This window comes from Montipora foliosa, chromosome 6, assembly GCF_036669935.1.
Source record: "Montipora foliosa isolate CH-2021 chromosome 6, ASM3666993v2, whole genome shotgun sequence".
NCBI lineage: Eukaryota > Metazoa > Cnidaria > Anthozoa > Scleractinia > Acroporidae > Montipora > Montipora foliosa.
This window is the reverse complement of record NC_090874.1, coordinates 1,922,550-1,942,816: the sequence shown is the minus strand read 5'-3', so window position 1 is coordinate 1,942,816 and position 20,267 is coordinate 1,922,550. Positions and strand designations below refer to the sequence as shown.

Below are 20,267 nucleotides of genomic sequence, written 5' to 3'. Positions count from 1 at the left end.
CGTTAGCAGGTAAGACTCCACGAGGTTGAGCAAGCGCCAGTCGTCGGTTCCTATGAATACTACAGTACTTTCATTAAGGGGACGGAATTTTAATAACAGATGCTGAAGAGGCGGTAGGAATATCCCAAGCCGTACCTCATCATCTGGAAAATAAAAGTCATTGGTTAAAAGACAAGTAAAACCAACAGCAAGTATCAAGAACTTGACTAAAATTTGGGCAGTTGAACAGTTGGCTAAGCGGGTTTAGCATTGACCGACTACAGTGGGGGAGAACCTGGGTAACACATGACGGCACCTCAGGGTGCAGACAACTGAGGAAAAAATCACTTTAATGTACGTAACCCTGAGGGAAGTAAGGGAACACATGCACTCTTTGTAAAGACAGAGAACCAGACTCACTTGGACATCTGCTTTTAAACCCCTTGCATCGGATTATTTACTTTAATCAACTTGTTCGATACAATCAAATTTCCGTCAATCACACACCCACCGGCAGAGCACCTCCGTTTCTTCAACTGGACTGAGCTAATGGACTGGTAGCGACTGCCCATAAAACTGAATGACGTTAAAACGCATCTGAATCTGAATCATTTTATTTGGTTATAGTTACCTGAAGCACTCGTAACAAAAGGAAGCAAGCTCTCTTCTAGGATTTTTCCCATAATACTCCATTCAACAGAGAGACATACAATGGACTCGGCTCCTGTGCCGGATGGGTCTTCACTGCAAGATAGGCCACGAAAAGAGGTATTCAGAGTAAAGAGGGTAAAACTAATAGGAATTAAAATTTTTATCTAGCGGAAAGAGATTCAAAATATGGTATTTTAAAGCGACACTACTCGTCTGAGCCAAACGGGAATTTACGGACTCAAACACAAGGCTCTTGGGGAATATTTGTGAATCTACGCAAGGTTTACCGAGTTAGCAAAAATCCCTTTTGGATAGTGGAAAACAGAAAACAATGGCGTAACCAAGTACAAACAAAGTCTTGTGCATGAAGGCCTTTAGCTGGCAACTGTTCATCAATAAACGTATTCCCCGCTTAAACCTTGGAAAATCCTCCTTTCTTCATGACCAAACAAAAACTATAATCAAAACATTGCCAAATTAAATTTGTTCCATAGAGAGGAGCTTAACTATTTGAGAAACCTTAGCTTAAGATAAAAGTATTCCTTTTTTCTAAGGTGTTATATCGGCGACTCCGGCGTACCTCGTTCGCTGGATGTGTGTAAAGTAATCCCATAACGCAGAAAAAATCTCTCCTTTTATTACTGACGGTTGATTGATCTGCAATAGACATGTCAGTTATAATCTACGCTAATTTTGGTACAAAACAACTAAGACTTGGTGACACTAAATTTGCTCGGGGAGTCATTCCACAGTTTAAAGGCCCACTGAACCAAGGTTTCACTGAGTAAAGTAGTTCATACTCCTTGTCGATTTTTAACAAATCACGAAAAATGCTAGGACCAAGCCTTAAACGAACCCTCCACTTCGCAAAAAAATAACTTTAAATAATAGGAAACGACCTTTACAGTCAAATCAGTCTAATTAATTTTCAAAGAAAGCGTATGTATCCGAAATAAATAAGTTTTAGAATCGCCTATTTTTGTTTTCAATTTTCGCGGTCGCCGCCATCTTGAAAAATTGTGACGTGTTACGGTTGCCCTATTGTTATTAGACAAAAGTTCTTTGTTTCACTTGAAAACAATAGGGCAACCGTAACACGTCGCAAATATTCAAGATGGCGGCGCCCACGAAATTTGAAAGTAAAAATAAGCGGTTTTAAAATTCAGTTTTCCTGAAATAAACACCTTTTTTAAACAAATTTTCTTGGAAACATTATTTCCTCCGATTTTTAAGGACGTTCGCGCCCATTGCTACTGCGCATCCTTACAGCGCACGCAAATTCACATGCCACGTCATGCATCGGGCGCGCGCGCTAAGTACTAAAATGAACAATGATAGAGCAGATAGCCATTGCTATAGCTTTGCTTGGATTTAACGATCTTGATGTTCAGTGAACTCTACTTTTCTTTTCAGAAACAGATTTTATTTACAATTATCTCCACATTGTCCAAAAATGAAGAAAAAATCAATGTGGAAAATTTCAAGATTTCTGTCCTCGGGACATGGAATCCTGCCATCTTGCGGCTGCAAGGCGCATGAAACTACGGTCGCTAAATGCGAACTTGTTCTTTAAGGAACCTCAACAATTAACTGAATTCACTTGATGGGTCCACTTAAACAAAGTTTGGTAGAGAACATTTCACTTCAAAGATGTAATTAAAATATTTTTGGGCTTACAGACACAGTGGCCTTACTCGCTAAAGAAGTCGAATTTTTTCAGATTTAGGGTGTTCTTCCGGGCAAGGTCTCTCCAAAACGAAGTCGGTGACCGCCCATTTTTTTTACATTTCTGACATCACTAACTCATCATTTTTCAATGGTAAAATTTGCAGAAAAAAATCAATGTTAGAAAATTTCGCGCGAACGTCCTTAAGTTTATTCTGTAGTAAGAGTGGAAGTTTCCTTTGACAATCGACAACGAAATACAAAAAACTTCTTATGCTCCGCAGGTAGCCAGTTAAGTCGGAGTAATGGGGTCCCATTTACCGTCAACCATCGAATCCACTGTACCCTGAAGTTCTGAATTAGCCAATATAAAATATACCAAAATACTCTTTGTTTGTCCCTCCAAAATTCTGCATAAGCATTGTTTCCAGTTTCTCTTGGGACCAATTTAAGTCCCAAATGAATCTCTGTACAGGAACAAAAATAAGGACATGCGATATACCTCAAAATTAGAAGGAACGTGAAGAGGAATAAACAAGTCGGAAAAATGAACTGGTAATTCATCTAGGTTCATTGTGCTTGTCAGCCCATTTTCATCACTAAAAACAGCCCTGAAAATAAAATAAAAACACAGATTTATAACAAAACGCAGGCCCTAAATTCTGCTGCTCCCTAGCAAACTCACACGGCTTTGCTTTGCCTATTTCCTGCTGTAAAACTTAGTGAGCAGCAAAGCCCCGTGCAAACGGACGCAACAACTCCCAACATTGTAAGGACTTGCAGCGTATTATGTGAAGGATACGACCAATAATAATACTAATAATAATGTAGGAAACAGACGACTTTTTTGAAAGACATGTTTCGGCATGCTTGTGCCAACATCAGTTTAATGAGTTCCTAAGTGTGAACAGTTATAAAGTCAACGGGTAGATGAAAAATTATTACAACATGACGTAATACAAAAGCGGGTACTAATTACAGCGTGACACCAAGCATCAAGGTGTAAACTAAAACGTGAGAAAAGTGTTGTAATGCTGCAATTGTTTGTTAAGCTTAGGTTTGATCTTATTTATATAAAAAGCTTCTTTGAGTTTTAAATCAATTGAGTTGCTGGCAGAATCCAGAATACTACAGCACGAAGGGGAGTATTTGTTCTTACATAAAGGGGATGTGTTGAAATGCTTAAAAATATGCGAGTTTTTATCGCTTTCCAACTTGAAAAAGTGTAAGAATTCCACATAATTATCCATTGTGATATTCTTACACTTTTTCAAGTTGTTAATAGCCCACTTTCGATATATTAAAATTCAGTCCTAAACAAAGACATCATCTCGAGGCTCTGGGGAATAAACTCATACAAATCCTTATTTTTATTCCCCAGAGCCTCGAGATGATCCCTTTTGTTTAGGACTGAATTTTAATATATCGAAAGTGGTCTATTGGCAGATTATGCAATTGGGAATCCTTATGTGGTATACGGCCAGATTGCCACCATCATTTTGATGCTAGCGGGACTTCAAACGCGGTGTTTGACGAGTTAGCCTAAAGGCGTGTGATGAGTCCCTTGGCAGGGATGAAACATACGTATGTAAGGCTCGCCACATAATTATCCATTGTGATTATCTAGTGCACTTAGAATTTCGTGTTCCATCTTAATGAGGGCATTAGTACAGCTTCCACCAGTTCGACAGACAAATAGGCCTTATTCACGATAGCCACCATGTTGGTTTTCAAATTGTCCTGCAAATTAGCCATGTGATATGCTGGGGGGCAAACATTGGAAAAAAGGTAAATTGCGGAAAATCGGCTCCCCGAAATATTGAAATAACATTGCTAAAAGTACATTTTAGAATTTAGAATAAGTACCTTTTACGATAATTTTATATCTTTGATTGCCTTTGACATTTTTACTTTCTACTTCGTTATCTGCTCATTTTTCACTGAAAAAAACATCGAAGTAACTTGTGTAATCATTCTATTTTACCTCTTAGGTGATAAATATTCAATGAACGTGAAACAAATCATCTGTGTGGCTAAGATGTTCGTTATAACCTCTCGAAATTGTGTTTTTTGCGCCCTCAGAAGTGTGTACTAATTTGCATGATAATAGCAAATCCAACATGACGGCCATCGTGAATAATGTCTATTGGTTAGCACCTCGTAAAAATTCTACATCTCTCTAATTGAAGATTTTGTAGACTGTCCTTTCAAAAGCTCGTGTTATTACCGGGGTCAAACTGAAAGTCCTCACAGTTTACCCGAAAATCGACTTTAGGGAGAGGCGTAACATTCGCTTCTTTCCACGCACGTGACCATTCATGCGTAGACAAAGACAGGTTCCAAATTGCTTCAACAGGAGGTGTTAAAATATCAGCATACTCTTTCCACACCCAAAAAGGCGTTTCATCGGATCCAGTGGAGGTCTTTCTGATTTTGCATAAAGCATTAAAGACCTGAAGTGTCGATAGCTGCAGTGCTGGAGCCGTACAGGTACTTCCATCAGCGTAGGTCTAATATACCTCTCATCCTTGCATAAATCGCCAAAGAACCTGTTTAACTGTTCTAGAAATCCAGCTAAAGTCGCGGCTTTTGATGATACAGTCATTTATTCTCTGCTTTAGTTGAACGACATCCGCTGTATGGTCGTGTAGAGCTTGATGCCTGGATTTCTTTTTAAAAAGAGTTTTAATGAGAAGTGTTATCCATGGAGGATATCTCGAGGATAATCGGACGGTTTTCTGAGCAAAAAAATCCCGTCAAACAGCTGTTGTAGGCCAGATTGTAAACAAGAGGTAGCAGATTCCAGGTCGTCATGCGTGCCGACGGTCATCCAATTCCACTGAGAAAGTTTCCTAGTAAATTCAATCTTCCGATGCTCCCTTTAATCTCTCATAGTTCGTGTAAATCGAATTGGTTTGAGCTTCACGCCTACAGGAAAAACAACCACTTTGTTATCTGTTCTCAGTAGCGCGTCAACAGCATAACACTTGTGGAATAGATACTCTCTCTGTAAGACTATGTACTTATTGACTGAGTTAGGTCGGGCCGGACGGGAAAATATTTGGCCCGAGGTCATGGCGTACGGACCGAGCGCAGCCATGACCAAGGGCCAAATATTTCCCCGTCCGGCCCGACCTAACTCAGTCAATAAGCATTTTATCATATGACCACCGCGCTTTTCCGTTTTTTTTTTTTCGGGTAAAAACATTCGGAATGTTCACTTACGTCGCTCATTTTGACCGAAAAGTCGGGATTTATATAGCAACAAAGTTGTTTTAGTTCGCATCTCGCGCGCGCGTTCATTGCAAAACTATTGAGAAAATCCCCGTATGAGGGCGATCCTAGCAGGGCCGGACGGCTTTTTCCGGCCCTGCTCGCGCCATCGCGTACGGCTCTCATACGGGGATTTGCTCAAAAGTTTGCAATAAAAGCGCGCGCGGGGCCGTACGGGTCATATGATAAAGGCAGTTATCCAAGGAAGCAAAACCTCTTGTGGGAAAATCGACCATGGCCTTCAAACCCGATATTGAAGATGTTTGATATCTAATCTATTTAGGTCACCTCTGTACACGATCAAACCATCGGGATGTATCTCCAAAAAATCATCCATGATATCAGTTAGGTAATTAACTCCGTTTCATTGTACATTGTCTTGGAAGGGTGTTAATTCCACAAATTAGCATTTTGTTCCCCCATGGAAGATCGATGACGAGACTAATGCACTCGAATCTTTCAGATCTGGTGGCATCTGTAATAATTAAATTGTTCCGAATATAAATGGCCACTCCTTTTTTTCCCTCAAATCGGTACCACCGTAATGCTTGTCTCGCCTATATATAGATGCTGTAATTATGCATTGAAACGGCTGAAGCAGGAATGTCACGGTTGAGGTGCGACTCAGAAATTACACAAATATCATTATCTACCGCGTTTAGATCTGCTTCAAGAGCAACCGGGGCCCTCACTCCCTTCTTAGATTTCATTAAGCTACATATATTCAAGAACCTGCATTAAGGCACTGCAAAAAGATCAGAGTTGACTGTGGGTTTGTGTGTTTGGCATCGCTTGATCTTGATTAAATTTGCACAGTTCCAAGAGTTACACAGTGGTTTTGCTTTAACTCTACGGCCAGCCACTACAGGAATTAACCTTTGATCATCTCCATCCACATGCTTTTTTCCCGCTCTTGATCCTCTATATTTGAACATGTGATTGATCTTCAAGGCTTCGACAACATCACTAGCCGGTTTCGTTACGGTTTTACGTAGAGCCAGAAGTTTACTTCAACTATAGGATGTGACCAGAGAGATTTTTTGAGTCGAATTTTGCTCATCATCAGGACCAGGATTTTTCTGCACACGCATATAAAGATCGTAATGTCAATTGCAATAATGTTTTCTTAGGCTGCCAATAAAAGTTGACCATGCTTACTCCATTTTGTTATCACATATCGAATTCCAAGATGGCGCGTCCGATGTACAGTAATACACTGTAGCCAGTTTAAAGCTGACTGTGGCTTCTATCTCACATTCTGTCCCTTTCTATAAGTGCAATGTGCATCAGGATCAAAACGACGCAAATGGTTAACATGACTAAAACGATTAAAAACTATGAAATGTAACGCAGTCATGCCGGCGTCTTCTTCATGCCATAAGACTTTGTAAACTTACAAAATTCGGCTGCCATCTTGTTTTCAACATGTTAATGCATTGCTATCTCCATGAACACCATATGTAATACGCGTGCGTGGCCCCAACAATGTTGGAAGAGTTAGAAAACGGATCCCAAATGTTACGCTACGCTTCGGCGATAACGGAGCAAAAGAAATGTGGGAAGTTGCCGGTAATAAGGCCCGTTTTAAAGGGGCACTGTCATGAGCTGCGCATGCTCGAGTTTGTTCGCTCTCGCGCTCACGGAAAATTCTAGCCTCCGTTATGGATTCACGCGTGAGTCACGTATATTCGCAGTTAATGAATTCTATGTCAAATATAACGCTCAGAATTTAATATTTACCTGTCAGGAAGAACTTTCCGGATCAATAAACTTTTGTAAATGCGAAAGTGCTTGCAGTACAAAGCGAAATTACTGTCGCTGCACGCTTCGTAGCCAGCATCGAATTTAGCTTGCAGCCAGGTGTGAAAAATTATCTTCTTCAGATAAATACGCTTGTACGTGTTATTCCACTCCTTCAGTTATTCTTTGCGATCCGTTAAAGCCTTCCTTTTTCTCCCGGAGTTTCTCCTTAGTCCACCATAGCACTCCCCAGAGGACGCCATTTTGAATTTGGCGATTCAACTTGAAAAAGTTAACCTAACACTTTTCAAGTTTTCGCCAGACGCTAGCGCATGCGCAACTCACGACAGTGTCTCTTTAAATGCCGAGTCTAATGCAAATGAGAAAAATTTATTGTTTTCGCTTTAGATTCGGCACATGTAAAATGTGACGTTTAAAACTGGCCTAAGGGTCCGAAATTAACATTTTTACATGGGCGCCAACTGGCGACTAGATAAAAATTTCGGTCGCCAGGTGGCAAATTGTGGTCACCAAAAATTTTTGCCTTTTCTTTTCGCCTGATAAACACATGTTATGGACATTTTTATGTATACCAAATTGCAACGACAGCGCGGTCTTGTGTACTTGTCAAGCAATATTTTCCTCTTGTCGAGAGAAAATGTATCCGACCTTGACCCCTTAGTTCGTTGAAAATTTCAAAACCTCCTTTTCTTCCACAACACCCACGAAGACACGAGTCACTTTCTGTCGCACGCATGTTGTTCACACCAGGCTACAACCGTGCTACATTCCTGGCATCAGTCCCTTGGAACGTCTTTACTGACTCGTTGTTTTTTCACCCGCAATACGTACTTTAAGAGAAACCTCAAAAAAGGGTGGCGCCTTGCAACGCTATGGAGGTAGTAAACGGGAAAACGCCTTTGATTTTTATTTTAAAAACATCGGCAGAACGACTCTAAACGGCAAACGGCTCTAAACGTTATTGTCAAAAAGTTTCTCTGGACGTAAAAGTTAACAAAAGAAATGCAAATAGCAGTGCAATAGTAGGTAGCCCGCTCGCGACTTGTTGTGAATTTCTGGTCGCATTGGTGACCAGGAAAGCGCAATTCCGGACCCTGCAGTTGTTTCAAAAGTTTGCCGGACCAGTTTCAAACTTCGTGCAACAGCATGCAAAAGGGTGTGCAAACGGACGCAACATGTAACACCCAAAAATGATGGAAGTTGTTGGCTAACAATGTTACGTCCGTCTGCACGGGGTTTAACTGTTTAGTTTAGCTAAGAATACGACTTAAATTTGTTATGCTTGTTAACGTACAAAATACTTGGGGAAAATACCAACAGTTGTCTAAATAATTTTTACCTGACTTGAAAACTTGCGGGAACTGGATCGAGAGGACAAAAACTGACTGCGATCTGACAACAACCTTTCGAACAAACAAGAATGGAGATTCAATAAGATGTATACCCATCGTTCTCTCTTGAGATACAAATGAATGTATTTGACACATAGGTAGCATTATCTTTGTCTGTCTATCTAACCCTAAAACAGAGTGGATTAGCATGCGACGAAAGTTGTCATTTTGAAATCTCCTTGCTTGTTCGCCTTCCGCATTGGCGTTACGTCTTCCGATTCTGGAGCCAGGGCCCTCTGCCAACACTGACCTGGGAATTCACGTTACAACTGTCGCAAACTCGTTGATCAAGGCTACTTTGGTGAGTAAGAATGATGACTGAGTTTGTAAGCTAACAGTAGCTGTTACTTAAACGAATCGAAAACAAATTCGGAGGCATTTCCGAGAGAGAACATCCCACAAACTCAACGTACTTGATGCTCCGTATTCGGAATGAGACAACAGATCACAGATTGGTAGTCAGTGCTATCAACTCTCTTTTCTTTGCTTTTCTGTTTAATGGCCGCAATATCTTATCCAACCTTTTCTTACTGTTCAATTAAGGAGCTTCGTTACCTTCTGATGGAACAGAAGACTTGGCAGCTGATAAGTACGAAACATGGATATCTAGTGAACAGAAAAACCAAACATTCATAACAAAAGGCAATACTGTACCTAGTTTCAAAAGTGATGGCTGCAAATATGCGAATCACACACTAAACAGAAAATGGCAAACTTCTCTGCTTAAAAAAAGAGAATGGAACACCTACCATCGAGAGTTTTGTATTGTCTTTCAGTGTGGAACTTTAGAACTAAAGCATAGATAATTTTCGGTGTACACAGCAATGGAGAATCAATCTGTCAACAACAACAACAACAACAACAACAATAATAATAATAATAATAATAATACTTAGGCATTGTGGTTAATTAACAAGGGCGTGGAAAAGATTATTGCCTTTTTAGTATAGTACTAAGATCCAGCAAATGCAGAAAATTGTTCTACTTGGAACGGCATATCCATTGCAAAAAGCGCTATGTATCGCCTAAAAGCCACCCTTGCCCTCAGATATATGGAATATGTCCGCTCTAGGTTGGAATATATGCAGACAAGTTATGGAAACATTGAAAAATAATCATGACGACGATGACGATGATGATAGATGTCCTCTGTCAGTCAAACATTAACTCAGCTAATCAACCAGTCAATCGTTAGTCCTTCTTCAATAAGCAGTCAGTCAGGGTTGGAGTCAGAGTTTGGACTTAGAGCTTAAAGGTTTATCGCATCCCCTGTTGCACTTTAAAAAATGCACACTTGTACTTACAAAGTGAACGTAGTAATTTATGGATATTTCTTTGCTGTACAGCTTTTCAACAGTTTTCAGATATTGATCCAAAAGACCTTAAGACAAAAAGCAAACTCATGTGTCTGCTGCAAATTGACTCAGTTTAAAAAGAACAAGTACAACATTTTAAGTGAATTATAAGTTCCAAAATAACCAAGCACCTGACGTATTAGGAACTTTTTCCTGTCCACAAAATGTGCAGGACTTTATATCCGCCAAGGAACCTCCACTTGTGAGTTGAACGACCCTGTTATTAGATAGCAAGATAAAAAGCTGACTTGACGACCAGGTCGGAGTTTCAATTCAAAAGTAAATATCTATTGTAGTATACGCCCTTGCAATGTACCTCAGTCTTCAAAACTTCGCCCACACTAACAAGCTAACCAGAAAGGGTTTGGTCAATGAAAGGCCAGCTTTAACTCTAAGTGTTTCGTAAAAAGGAACTATTTTGGTTTAAGAATGTGCAGGCAAGTGGAGAAACGTTTCCCCAGTCCTAAGCGCTATAAATATTCTGGTCCCGACTTGAAGCTGCAACAAGTTGCAAAATTGTTGAGACACTTTCATTAAAAAACACCTTTTCTAACTTCCAATACTCCGCGTATCCAGAATTTAACCCTTTTCCACTTCCCCTTCCCTCTCCCCCTTTCAATGTTGACTCAACACTGATAAGGGGGGGAGGGGGGCTGCAGTGTGAGAGATAATAGGTACATTGATAAAGCCCCAAGAAGGTAAAGTGTCTCCACTATTTTTGCAACTTGTTGTCTGATTGATTGCAGTAATTTTGCCAGCCCAGATTTGAATCCTATAGGGAAAATTTTCAACGCAGTAAAGCAGCAACTAAAGAAACAATCGTTAGATACCGTATAAGCTCTAAAACATTTCGAAAGTTTGCACGCGAAGTGCAAAGCACATTGTACCAAGCACGAAGGGATATTCATTATTGACATACGGTCACATCGATTTTCAAGTGTTTGGACTTATCATCGCTAACAGAAGACTCCGTACCAAATACTAAAGTGAGCAAAGTATTTTGCACTGCAGATCTGATACCCCGAAAGTTACACATGGCTCGTATTATGTAACACAATACCATTTATCCTTGGTGACGTCAACGGGGATGGTGACGTTACAGTTGAAAATCATATCTTCCAGCAAATAGCACAATTCAACAAAAACTTTCTTTTCTACTGAATCCAATACATTACCAGATGATTCATAATATAGTTCACACAGTTAGAAATCCTGTGCATATCGTCTATTCCATTTACCAACGGTCTACCACCCGAGCACGGTCTACCGTCGCAACAGCAAGAAATATGATATCATACTATTTTCTCAGTGAAAAGTTGTGGTAGACCGTGTAGACCGTTTCATATAAATGTCATAATGTGTAGCCGGTACAAATTTGTTCACTTTTGTATCTCATTGTAAAACAAATCTCGCAAAGGATTTAGCACAATCGGGTTGTTTCTTTTGTTCAGTGTGCTCAGTCGGTCATTCTAAAGAACAAGGAATTAGCCTGTACACGACCCGTCCAGCTTAGAAGACTTGCTACTAAGCGTGAGCAATGCATTCTCAGAAAGCAAACTAACACGAAAGCAAAAAGTAATGTTACAAATGGACCTCTGTGAAAATGTATCTTTGTACAACAATATTTGCTAAGCATTGCTTTTTCGGAAAGTGGATGTTCCCTTTAAATGGCATGCGATTGCAGTTAAAGGAGAGGTAATGTCTGTTTGTCATACGAAAACAGCAGCTAATTTCGTACATGTTGCGCGTGTTTTAGGTGTCATATGTCGACCGAAATGTACTTGTTTAAGGCAAATTATTTCGAAATCGGTTTCAGGATATTTCTAGCGTAATGTAAAAAGCGAAAGGATGGAAGAGACACCTTTTCATCTATCACATTATGTGTATGTTCGACTTGACTCGACAGAAAGCACTGAAAGGGCCTGAAATTACGTCACACCGAAACCCCGCCAAAATCCAGTTCATCGCTGGCCATTTTCCATTCACAGGAGATCAGATAATGAAACCTTTTTTTTTTCGAAACATCTTATTAAACGCAAAAGATATACGCCTTCCCGTACCCATAAACAAAGTGACCGTATGGCAATACAGTGACAACCAACTCAGACAACAAGTTGCAAAATTGTTGAGACACTTTCATTAAAAAACACCTTCTCTAACTTCCAATACTCGGCGTATCCAGAATTTAAACCTTTTCCACTTCCCCTCCCCTCTCCCCCTTTCAATGTTGACTGTTTAAGTTTTCAACAATTTTTTGTCTTGCTAGCAACACTGATAAGGGGGGGAAGGGGGCTGCAGTGTGAGAGATAATAGGTACATTGATAACGCGCCAAGAAGGTAAAGTGTCTCCACTATTTTTGCAACTTGTTGTGGCATTTCCACGTAAAGCATATAAGAATTTATTATATAAATACCAATGAAATACCAAGTGAGCTTTCGCGCGAAAACATGATATCTTCACACGTGAAAAGATCACTGTTTCTATGGTTACATATGAAAATCGCGCCTTTCGATGCCTTTCGTGAAATGATTTAGTATTTCATTGGTGTTCCCGTTGCGATCACTCGTGAAATAATTTTCAACATGAATAAATTTTGTATCTCGAAGCGGCTATGTAATATTATCCTTTATTAAAAACTGGATCATTGGATAATGCAATTCGAGAGTTTTGATTGGCTAAGCCATCATGGGTTATGAGCCATTATACCATGATCTACAAACACGGCAAGCATATGCGTGACTTTTAGGCCTTTTTATTTTTATTGTAGTCTAGTTTTCTATATTTTGGGGACGTTTTTAATAAAACGATTATTCCACTCGCGCTTGTTGGATATGAGATGATTATAGCCTCGTTGGTTATCTATCATCTCATATCCAACAAGCGCGAGTGGAATAATTGTTAACTATTTCTCTAAAAGAACTCAAGTATTGGTATATCCCAAATTAACTGTATTCCCTTTATGAAAAAAAAAGAATACAATCCAAAGAAACAAGATTACATAACATTCCATGGATTTCTATGATGGAATAGTCTGCAAAAGACTCACTTAAAACATGTAAATAATTTGGAATATTAGCATTTCATTACAGCTTTCTTACCTTGTAAGTTGGATAAACGGTCTTTTGATTAACTTAACAGGAGGCGGCACTGGAAATGTGCTGGTTGTTATATCATCTCATAACAAAAATAACACAAAGTATTAGATTTGCAAATGGATTACAAAAACAGATAAGGAAATTCATCCTATGGCAAATTTACAAGTATTTTCTTCTGTACCGGCAATAGCTTGATGAAGTCCTTGCTTAGGTGTTTCAGCGGCCAGTATCTTTGAACACTGCTCAGAAAAGAGAAACCGGAGAGGCATCAAAATCAAGATAATCTTGGCTAACTGATCACTTGCCTTTTAAGCACTGAAACTACATATGCACTGCAGGACATGCAAGTTAATTCCTCTTTGGTATCACGAGGACTTTTGTTTGTGTGGACTCAGTTCTGTGCTTTTCACATTAGTTCCATACTTTCAGGCATGTAGAGACTGCTACATTTGCTTTGGCTGTATATGCCTTATCTTTTCAACGGCTCTTTGTTGTGTGGCTTGTCACATCACATAGATACTCAATGAATGTCTAAATATCAAAGGGGCAATTGCACTGAGAGGTGCTGTGGCACTGTTCAATTTACCTTTCTATTAGATACATTGGTCAGCAAACAGTAATAAAACCTTGCACGGTCTCTAATGTCTTCAGACAGATTTAAGGACAAAGACAATTTTATATCATTTTGCAAAATGCTAAAACAAGCACAAAAGGAATTGGTTACACCACTTCTGAAGGGTATTTTCACTCTTTCAACCCAATGACCCCTGGAATTCGTCAATGGCCGGGGGAACGGGGGGTGTGGTTCAGGAGTCGATGAGTTAACCAATGAGCATAAATTTACTGAAAGAACAAGAGGAGTGCCATGAAGTATGAATTTTTGCTTTTCAAAGCAACTGGTCTGCTTTTTAAAACATCACAAAACATCGGAATGGGTTTGCATTAGAAAGGAATTCAGTTCCTGTAGGACAAGTTCACAGATAATATAGATAGGCTACCAGGTTATATAGGTATAATGTGATGTGTGTATGCTCTCTGCTGCAAAGGTAAACTAAGAACTTTTCATATCATTTTTGGAAAAGAAGGATACCAATATCCCGATAACTTGCACAGATATAAAGTAACAAATTTCCAAGATCTGGAATTATAAGAAAACACAAATACATAAGACCACAGTTTTAAAGAAAATCTAAAAGCTCGTGTGCCAGATGTACCAACAAATCCATGACAAAACCCGTAATTTGGTCATTCAGATTATCTTATAACTTCGCAGAGAATGGCAATGTTCAGAAATGCAAAAACTACTTAATGCCTTCATGAGCAACATCGTTGTTTCCTCAAGAAAAGTGGTAGTCACGTCTCACTTGGAAAATGTACCAAGGTACAAAGTCATAAAATTAGTAGTCCAATGTTTAGTCATGCTCTTGAGGACAATACCACCACAAACTTTGATAATCTTCACTTCACCTTAACAACGCTGTAGATACTTATTTATGACTGACCTGTTACAGTAGCACTTGTATGATGATGCAGCAGTATACTGTAACACACAGCTAGAACACAGTTCCCAACACTCCAGTTTCCATTGCGAGCAATTTCTGACTTCTCAAGGATTTGCACCAGGAAACGAATCGTGGGCTAAAAGTTATACACAAGTACTCACTGTTTGGACTGGATGACCCCATAGCAAAATTACATGAAAATTTAACGTTAAATAGTCGCCCCTCAGTCCTGATCTTGGCACACTTTAAATGGCAACTTTTTCCTGATTACTCCAGCACATCCAATATTTGTTAGATGTATTAATGGTGTTGCATGAAAACATATTTTAGTCATTGAGCTCAATTTGATCTCAACTCCTCTAATGTCTATTAGTATCACCCAACTAGTGGACTAATGCAAATTCTGCATTTTGATTGGGTATGCTACTAGAGAACTATTGGTAATAGTCCTCGAGTAGCGAAAAGCGTGACACTTTCTTTCATTTTATTCCCAAATAAATATTTCTTCAACTTGCATTTGCTAACTTTGCCATTGCCTTTTCTGTCCGACTAGTTGGGTGATACTAAAACCCTTCGCCCTCAAGGGCCACGGGTCAATAGCCTATTCGCTTCGCCTCATGGGCTATTGTTAAATATCAATCATAATCCATCCTTGCTTACACTTACTGAAGGTGGTATATTAGTGGCCTGCATAGCGAGAGACAGAAGCTTGAGGTGATGCATTAGATTTGGAAGAATACACTCAACTGACTGCGAAACAACATGATCACTTAGACTTCGGAGCACATCATTTGAGAATGAACTGCAAGATGACAAAATGTGTTTCTTATAGATACATTTAACATTGTGACAACATTCTACAATAAAACCAAGCAAGTTTGGATAGGTGGACAACGTTTTTTGGTTCTGTACTCTGGTTTTCTTACTCAAATACAAATACTTCTAGTTGATATTTCTGTACCTTAATTCCCTAGTTTGTGCCTTTATATGTCATAGCAATTGAAACTCAAGCTTATTATTGTGATGATGATAAGGAAAAATAATTCTCAGGCCTAACTACTACTTACCTGTCCGGGGTAATAGTGGATACAGCATTCAGCAAATCAACAGTGTGTGGTATAAACTGGGGATGGCTAGTTACAATTGATAACACGAGTCTGCAGGGTAAAATAAAAAACTCTTAGATCAAAGTACAGTTTTAGTAATAAATTGATCTTGATAATTTTCGATATTGTCAGCCAAAATACATGTAAAGTCAACATTAGCAAGGCAGCATTAAATTTAGCAAAAGTCCATTACTGTGAAAAGTCTCTCTATTTCTTACCCCTTAAGAGAAGCTTTCAAGTTATGGTTAAGTACCAAGTAGACGGTGTTTTGTACCTACTTGTAAATTTCTAGCCTTAGTTCTGAGTTCCAGTGATGTTTGTAATACCAGAACACACTTCTGAAAAAGGCGACAACTATCCTGCCTCCAATCCCATGCTGAACTCTGCTAAGGAGTGGAGCAAGGCACTGCATTAAGGGGACACCCATGGAACCTACAGCAAGTAACAATTCAATACGTACTTACTTACTTTCGTTATGCGCAAATGGAGGAGTTAAGATGTGCGGTATGATCATTAGAGCCTGCTCTGTTTTTCATTTCGCTTAGATTAAATTTACACTGTCAGGTACGTAACAAAAAAATTATTCAAAATCGTTGTGTGGGGAATTTTCTAGTTGGCCTGTTGGTTTTCCCAACGGGCCAAAAGACGCAATGAAGACTCACAGTTTAAACATGAATTTTCAATGTATTTAACAGATTTTCTCTTGATCTTAAGCACACGTTGAAGATAAAAGCTTTCTCTCTAAGAACTCCTAACTCGATCTGTCGGAAACGTTCAGATCATATAACTTTAAAGGTGATCTTATTTTCGGTTTCTAGATTGTTCTCGAAAATATTCTCTGCAAGTGAATAACAAAGCGAAGTCTAAAATTCCTAAACACTATTTGAAGCTAACAAAATAGAGGAATCACAAGAAAATGAAGAAAACAGATAATCAATGACATCAAACAAAACAAACAAAAGTCCAGTAAAGACCAACAAAAGTTCACAATTCAAGGACAGCATGACCGCTGTGACATTGTCACGCTGGGTTTTCCACAGTTCAAAAATGTAAAAGCTAAGAACTTGGAATGTTGTAGGAAAAAAATCTTTTAACCACCACTCCAATTCTCAGGTCTGTGCAGTACATTGTTTCTGAGTTATTTGTCGAAGCGCGTCACGCAACTTTACATACTGAGTTACCATGTGGTCCACCAATATGGCGGCCGGTTATCAACAAAAACATATGGAGTTCACTTTGTGATGGAAGCACTTTCTTTGTGCTAATGAGATAAAATGCATGTGTATGAACACATCTCCTATTGTGCTTGAAAGGCTTTAACTGCTGAAATTCATCAGGATAGACTTTTTTTTCAACTGAATAACTTTGTATCATGGTGTCATGCAAGGTGGGAGTCACGTTTTGTTGGTCATGCCAAAATGCAGACTGCAGACTGTGCAGACCTTGCAGACCAGGGGTAAAATATGGTGTTACCCTCACTATTATTGAGAGCTAACCGTAAACAGGCTAACCTGAATGTTATTCAGGCTAACCGAATTTTCATTTTACAGACAGTCTGCACAGTCTGCAGTCGATCTGCGTTTTTCAGAGTCCCACCTTTGTAACGGCCGTCCCTGCTCAAGACCTGTTAAAATCTCCCTTCAATTCCATGAACCGTCTTTAAATTACCACAAGCATAACTGAACATCTCCCTTCCCCTCAACAGCATTTCTACAATTTGGGTAAACTAGTTATAAATATATTACCGATATGTTAATTGTTGTTGTTATTCATGGGCTTGGGGCGAGAAATTCTTAATATTTACTCTGCCAAGGTCTTTTTGTTATGATTTTGACTGCACAATATTATTTTACAATCATTTACCAACAAAAGGCAGCAATTACCTGGAAAGTTTAAGGTTTCATGGTCCAAGCAAAGACAGAGCACTTTTAGTTTGTCTGCAGTAATATCTGAAAATTTATAAACAATAAAAGAAGATAAATTTAACTGCCTTTTGTTGAAGAAGGATCAGAGGGAAAGAAATATAAGTCCAAAAGGCTTCACAACACAGTCACTTGAGTTTCCTTTTGTTAATTCCTGAATGTAAAGATGGGATTCAAGGCAACACTCTTGTGATGGTTTTTGTAAGACCACTTCTGGCTTATTCTTGTTACAAGGTACTCGGCTCCTTTCACATTACGTCAGGCCAAATAAGAGGTTCCTTTGTGTTAGAAATAATATTATTATTACAAGCCTTGCTTGCTTCACTACAAGCAAATTCCAAAACACACGATGATGTTAGTTGGAATCATTAATATTGACAAAAAATAATAATAATCAAGCCCTATTTATATTATCCATGAAAGTGGCCTGTTGACATTGCTTCATCAATTTGTGCCAGGGAACTCTCACTGAAGGCAGCATGTACATGTACATGTACTTACCCAAAGAATCAAACACACATGGATAAAAATAGCTGAACTGTGAGTAATCCATGAAGTAGGGCACACTTGGATGGACCAAATTAATGTCCTGAAAATAAAAATGCACTGCATCATCTATAATTTTATTGTTATTATTCACAACAGTGCAGTTATGGCCACAGGAAAAATTAATGGCTTCAGACGTCAAGATTCACAGAAACATAAATTTACAATTCTAGTAGTATTCAGGGATTATTGAAGTGCATTAAAAATTTAAAGTAGCAAGGCTGAGTGAATGAGATTTTAGGTGAAGGACACAAAATGATCGAGGGATGGGGTTAGTTGTCTGAGAAATTCTTTGGCCATCGCAGATATAGTTTAATATAGAAAAAAACCACAAGGTTTGTAATGTAACAACAACAAATTGAATACCATAGCAATTGATAACATTACATTAAATGCCATCATGATGTTGAAAAACCACAATGAAATCTGATCTAGTACAGTTGTAATATAAGTTGCAACTGCAACTATTTAAATCACTAGAATAGCCACAAAAGGAAACTGAACACAAAGTTGTGGTCAGAGCAAAACTGAGGACAGAGGTATAAAAATTTGATGATTCTGAAAGACATGAAAGTAACTGTAACTGTGTCCTCCTTGTTGTCCAGAGCAATGATTTCTGTGGGTTGTGGAAATCCTAATAAAATTTGGAATGGTGTTAAACATTTACCAATACACAATTGGGCTTGCGTTTTTCTTCATCGAATGCAATAAACAGGAGAGAGTCAAACACAAATGGAGACAAAACTAATATGCTACACAAAAGTGGGGTGGGGATCTAAATGTGCAGTTAGTCTAAGTGGGAAGGAAAGCAGGAAAACTGACATTAAGTAAATTAACGAGCTAATAGGTACAGCTGTACCAGAGCTAGAAATAGTAAATGGGGTAATCTACAGGTCTGTCTTTCAGAAAAGAAAACAATGAAATTGATTGTGGGAAGTGTCCACTCTAACCTCTTCAACTGGAAAGTACATAAGCCATTCGAAACACAACAGGCGCTGTCCCTGAGGAATGGTAGGTTGCCTTGATATTAACAGCATTCTATCAAAAAAGCCACAAATTATTACAATACTTCACAACTACAACCATTTCTTTCAACTACTCATTATTTGCACTGCATTGGCAAGCCTGAAAAACTGAACCAAATTGTCTTGCCTGGCCTTAGTTTTGAGGACTTTTAATTTTTTAAACTACTTTTCTCCAGTCTCTCTAGGCTTGGATACCTGAGGTTCAAATGTATACTATATGCACTATATATACAATAAAGCAAGGTCTGAAGAAATGCTTTTTCAGAAAATTCTGAAATGAATGCAGACGTATTAAACGCTAATCAAAAGTAAACGTTAATCCTACCAGGTAAGTCTAGGATTTCTCCAATTGGATTTCCTACTAAACGTTTCCCTACTTCAAAGTTAATTATGGCTTAGAATCAACGATATAAATACTTTCTCAAGGAACTCATTTAAAATGAAGCCAGGTTCGTTCACTTCCGCCAGTTTTGTTTCATTTGGTAAATCACCTCAGGTTCCGGTATGTAATCTGTCCCACGATGAATAATTAAGGAGTATTCCTTCAGATGCTTAAATGGTGACCACAACACTTCATCATTATACTCAAGAAAGGTCTGGGGACACTACCTTGTATACCAATCCTTACTCATTCCAGGGTATTTGTACAAAATACGTGAGTAACTATAGAAGTGGAAATGACATATTGTATCCGAATATTGCTGCACCCTTCTCCCCTGTTTCATAACGACAAGCGATCGGTTGTGAAAAGTTTCAATACTTCAAAAAAAGAGTTTTTTTTTTCCAAAATATTTTGGGAGGGGGGGGGGGGCAACTGCCCCCCTTGCCCCTCCGCTAGCTATGGCCTCGGTTTAGTTAATTAAATTAACATAGTTTTAAAATCCAAACAAAAAGAAGAATTAATTTTTTGGTCTCATTATAGCACTTAAAGTTACAGATGTATTTCATTGGTTAATGTTTAAATTGTCTGCATCAGTTGTGATTCACAGGTCTTA

The 20,267-nt window shown here is 38.8% G+C and overlaps 1 protein-coding gene across 1 annotated transcript in view; it reads right to left on the bottom strand.

Moving 5' to 3' along the window:
* Positions 1 to 20,267, bottom strand: part of LOC138006233 (AP-5 complex subunit beta-1-like) — a 47,571-nt gene that overhangs the window by 744 nt on the left and 26,560 nt on the right. The window contains exons 18-37 of the mRNA XM_068852433.1: positions 19,198 to 19,285; positions 18,203 to 18,290; positions 17,663 to 17,728; positions 16,058 to 16,211; positions 15,741 to 15,830; positions 15,340 to 15,475; positions 14,674 to 14,809; positions 14,262 to 14,309; positions 13,758 to 13,816; positions 13,353 to 13,410; positions 13,175 to 13,250; positions 10,207 to 10,292; positions 10,025 to 10,101; positions 9,470 to 9,557; positions 9,276 to 9,326; positions 8,669 to 8,732; positions 2,798 to 2,906; positions 1,211 to 1,287; positions 611 to 723; positions 1 to 143 (exon numbers count right to left, since the gene is read on the bottom strand). The exon at positions 1 to 143 is cut by the window's left edge and continues 744 nt beyond it. Coding sequence (XP_068708534.1) covers positions 1 to 143; positions 611 to 723; positions 1,211 to 1,287; positions 2,798 to 2,906; positions 8,669 to 8,732; positions 9,276 to 9,326; positions 9,470 to 9,557; positions 10,025 to 10,101; positions 10,207 to 10,292; positions 13,175 to 13,250; positions 13,353 to 13,410; positions 13,758 to 13,816; positions 14,262 to 14,309; positions 14,674 to 14,809; positions 15,340 to 15,475; positions 15,741 to 15,830; positions 16,058 to 16,211; positions 17,663 to 17,728; positions 18,203 to 18,290; positions 19,198 to 19,285 — 1,807 coding nt within the window. The remainder of the gene's footprint in view (positions 144 to 610; positions 724 to 1,210; positions 1,288 to 2,797; positions 2,907 to 8,668; positions 8,733 to 9,275; positions 9,327 to 9,469; positions 9,558 to 10,024; positions 10,102 to 10,206; positions 10,293 to 13,174; positions 13,251 to 13,352; positions 13,411 to 13,757; positions 13,817 to 14,261; positions 14,310 to 14,673; positions 14,810 to 15,339; positions 15,476 to 15,740; positions 15,831 to 16,057; positions 16,212 to 17,662; positions 17,729 to 18,202; positions 18,291 to 19,197; positions 19,286 to 20,267) is intronic.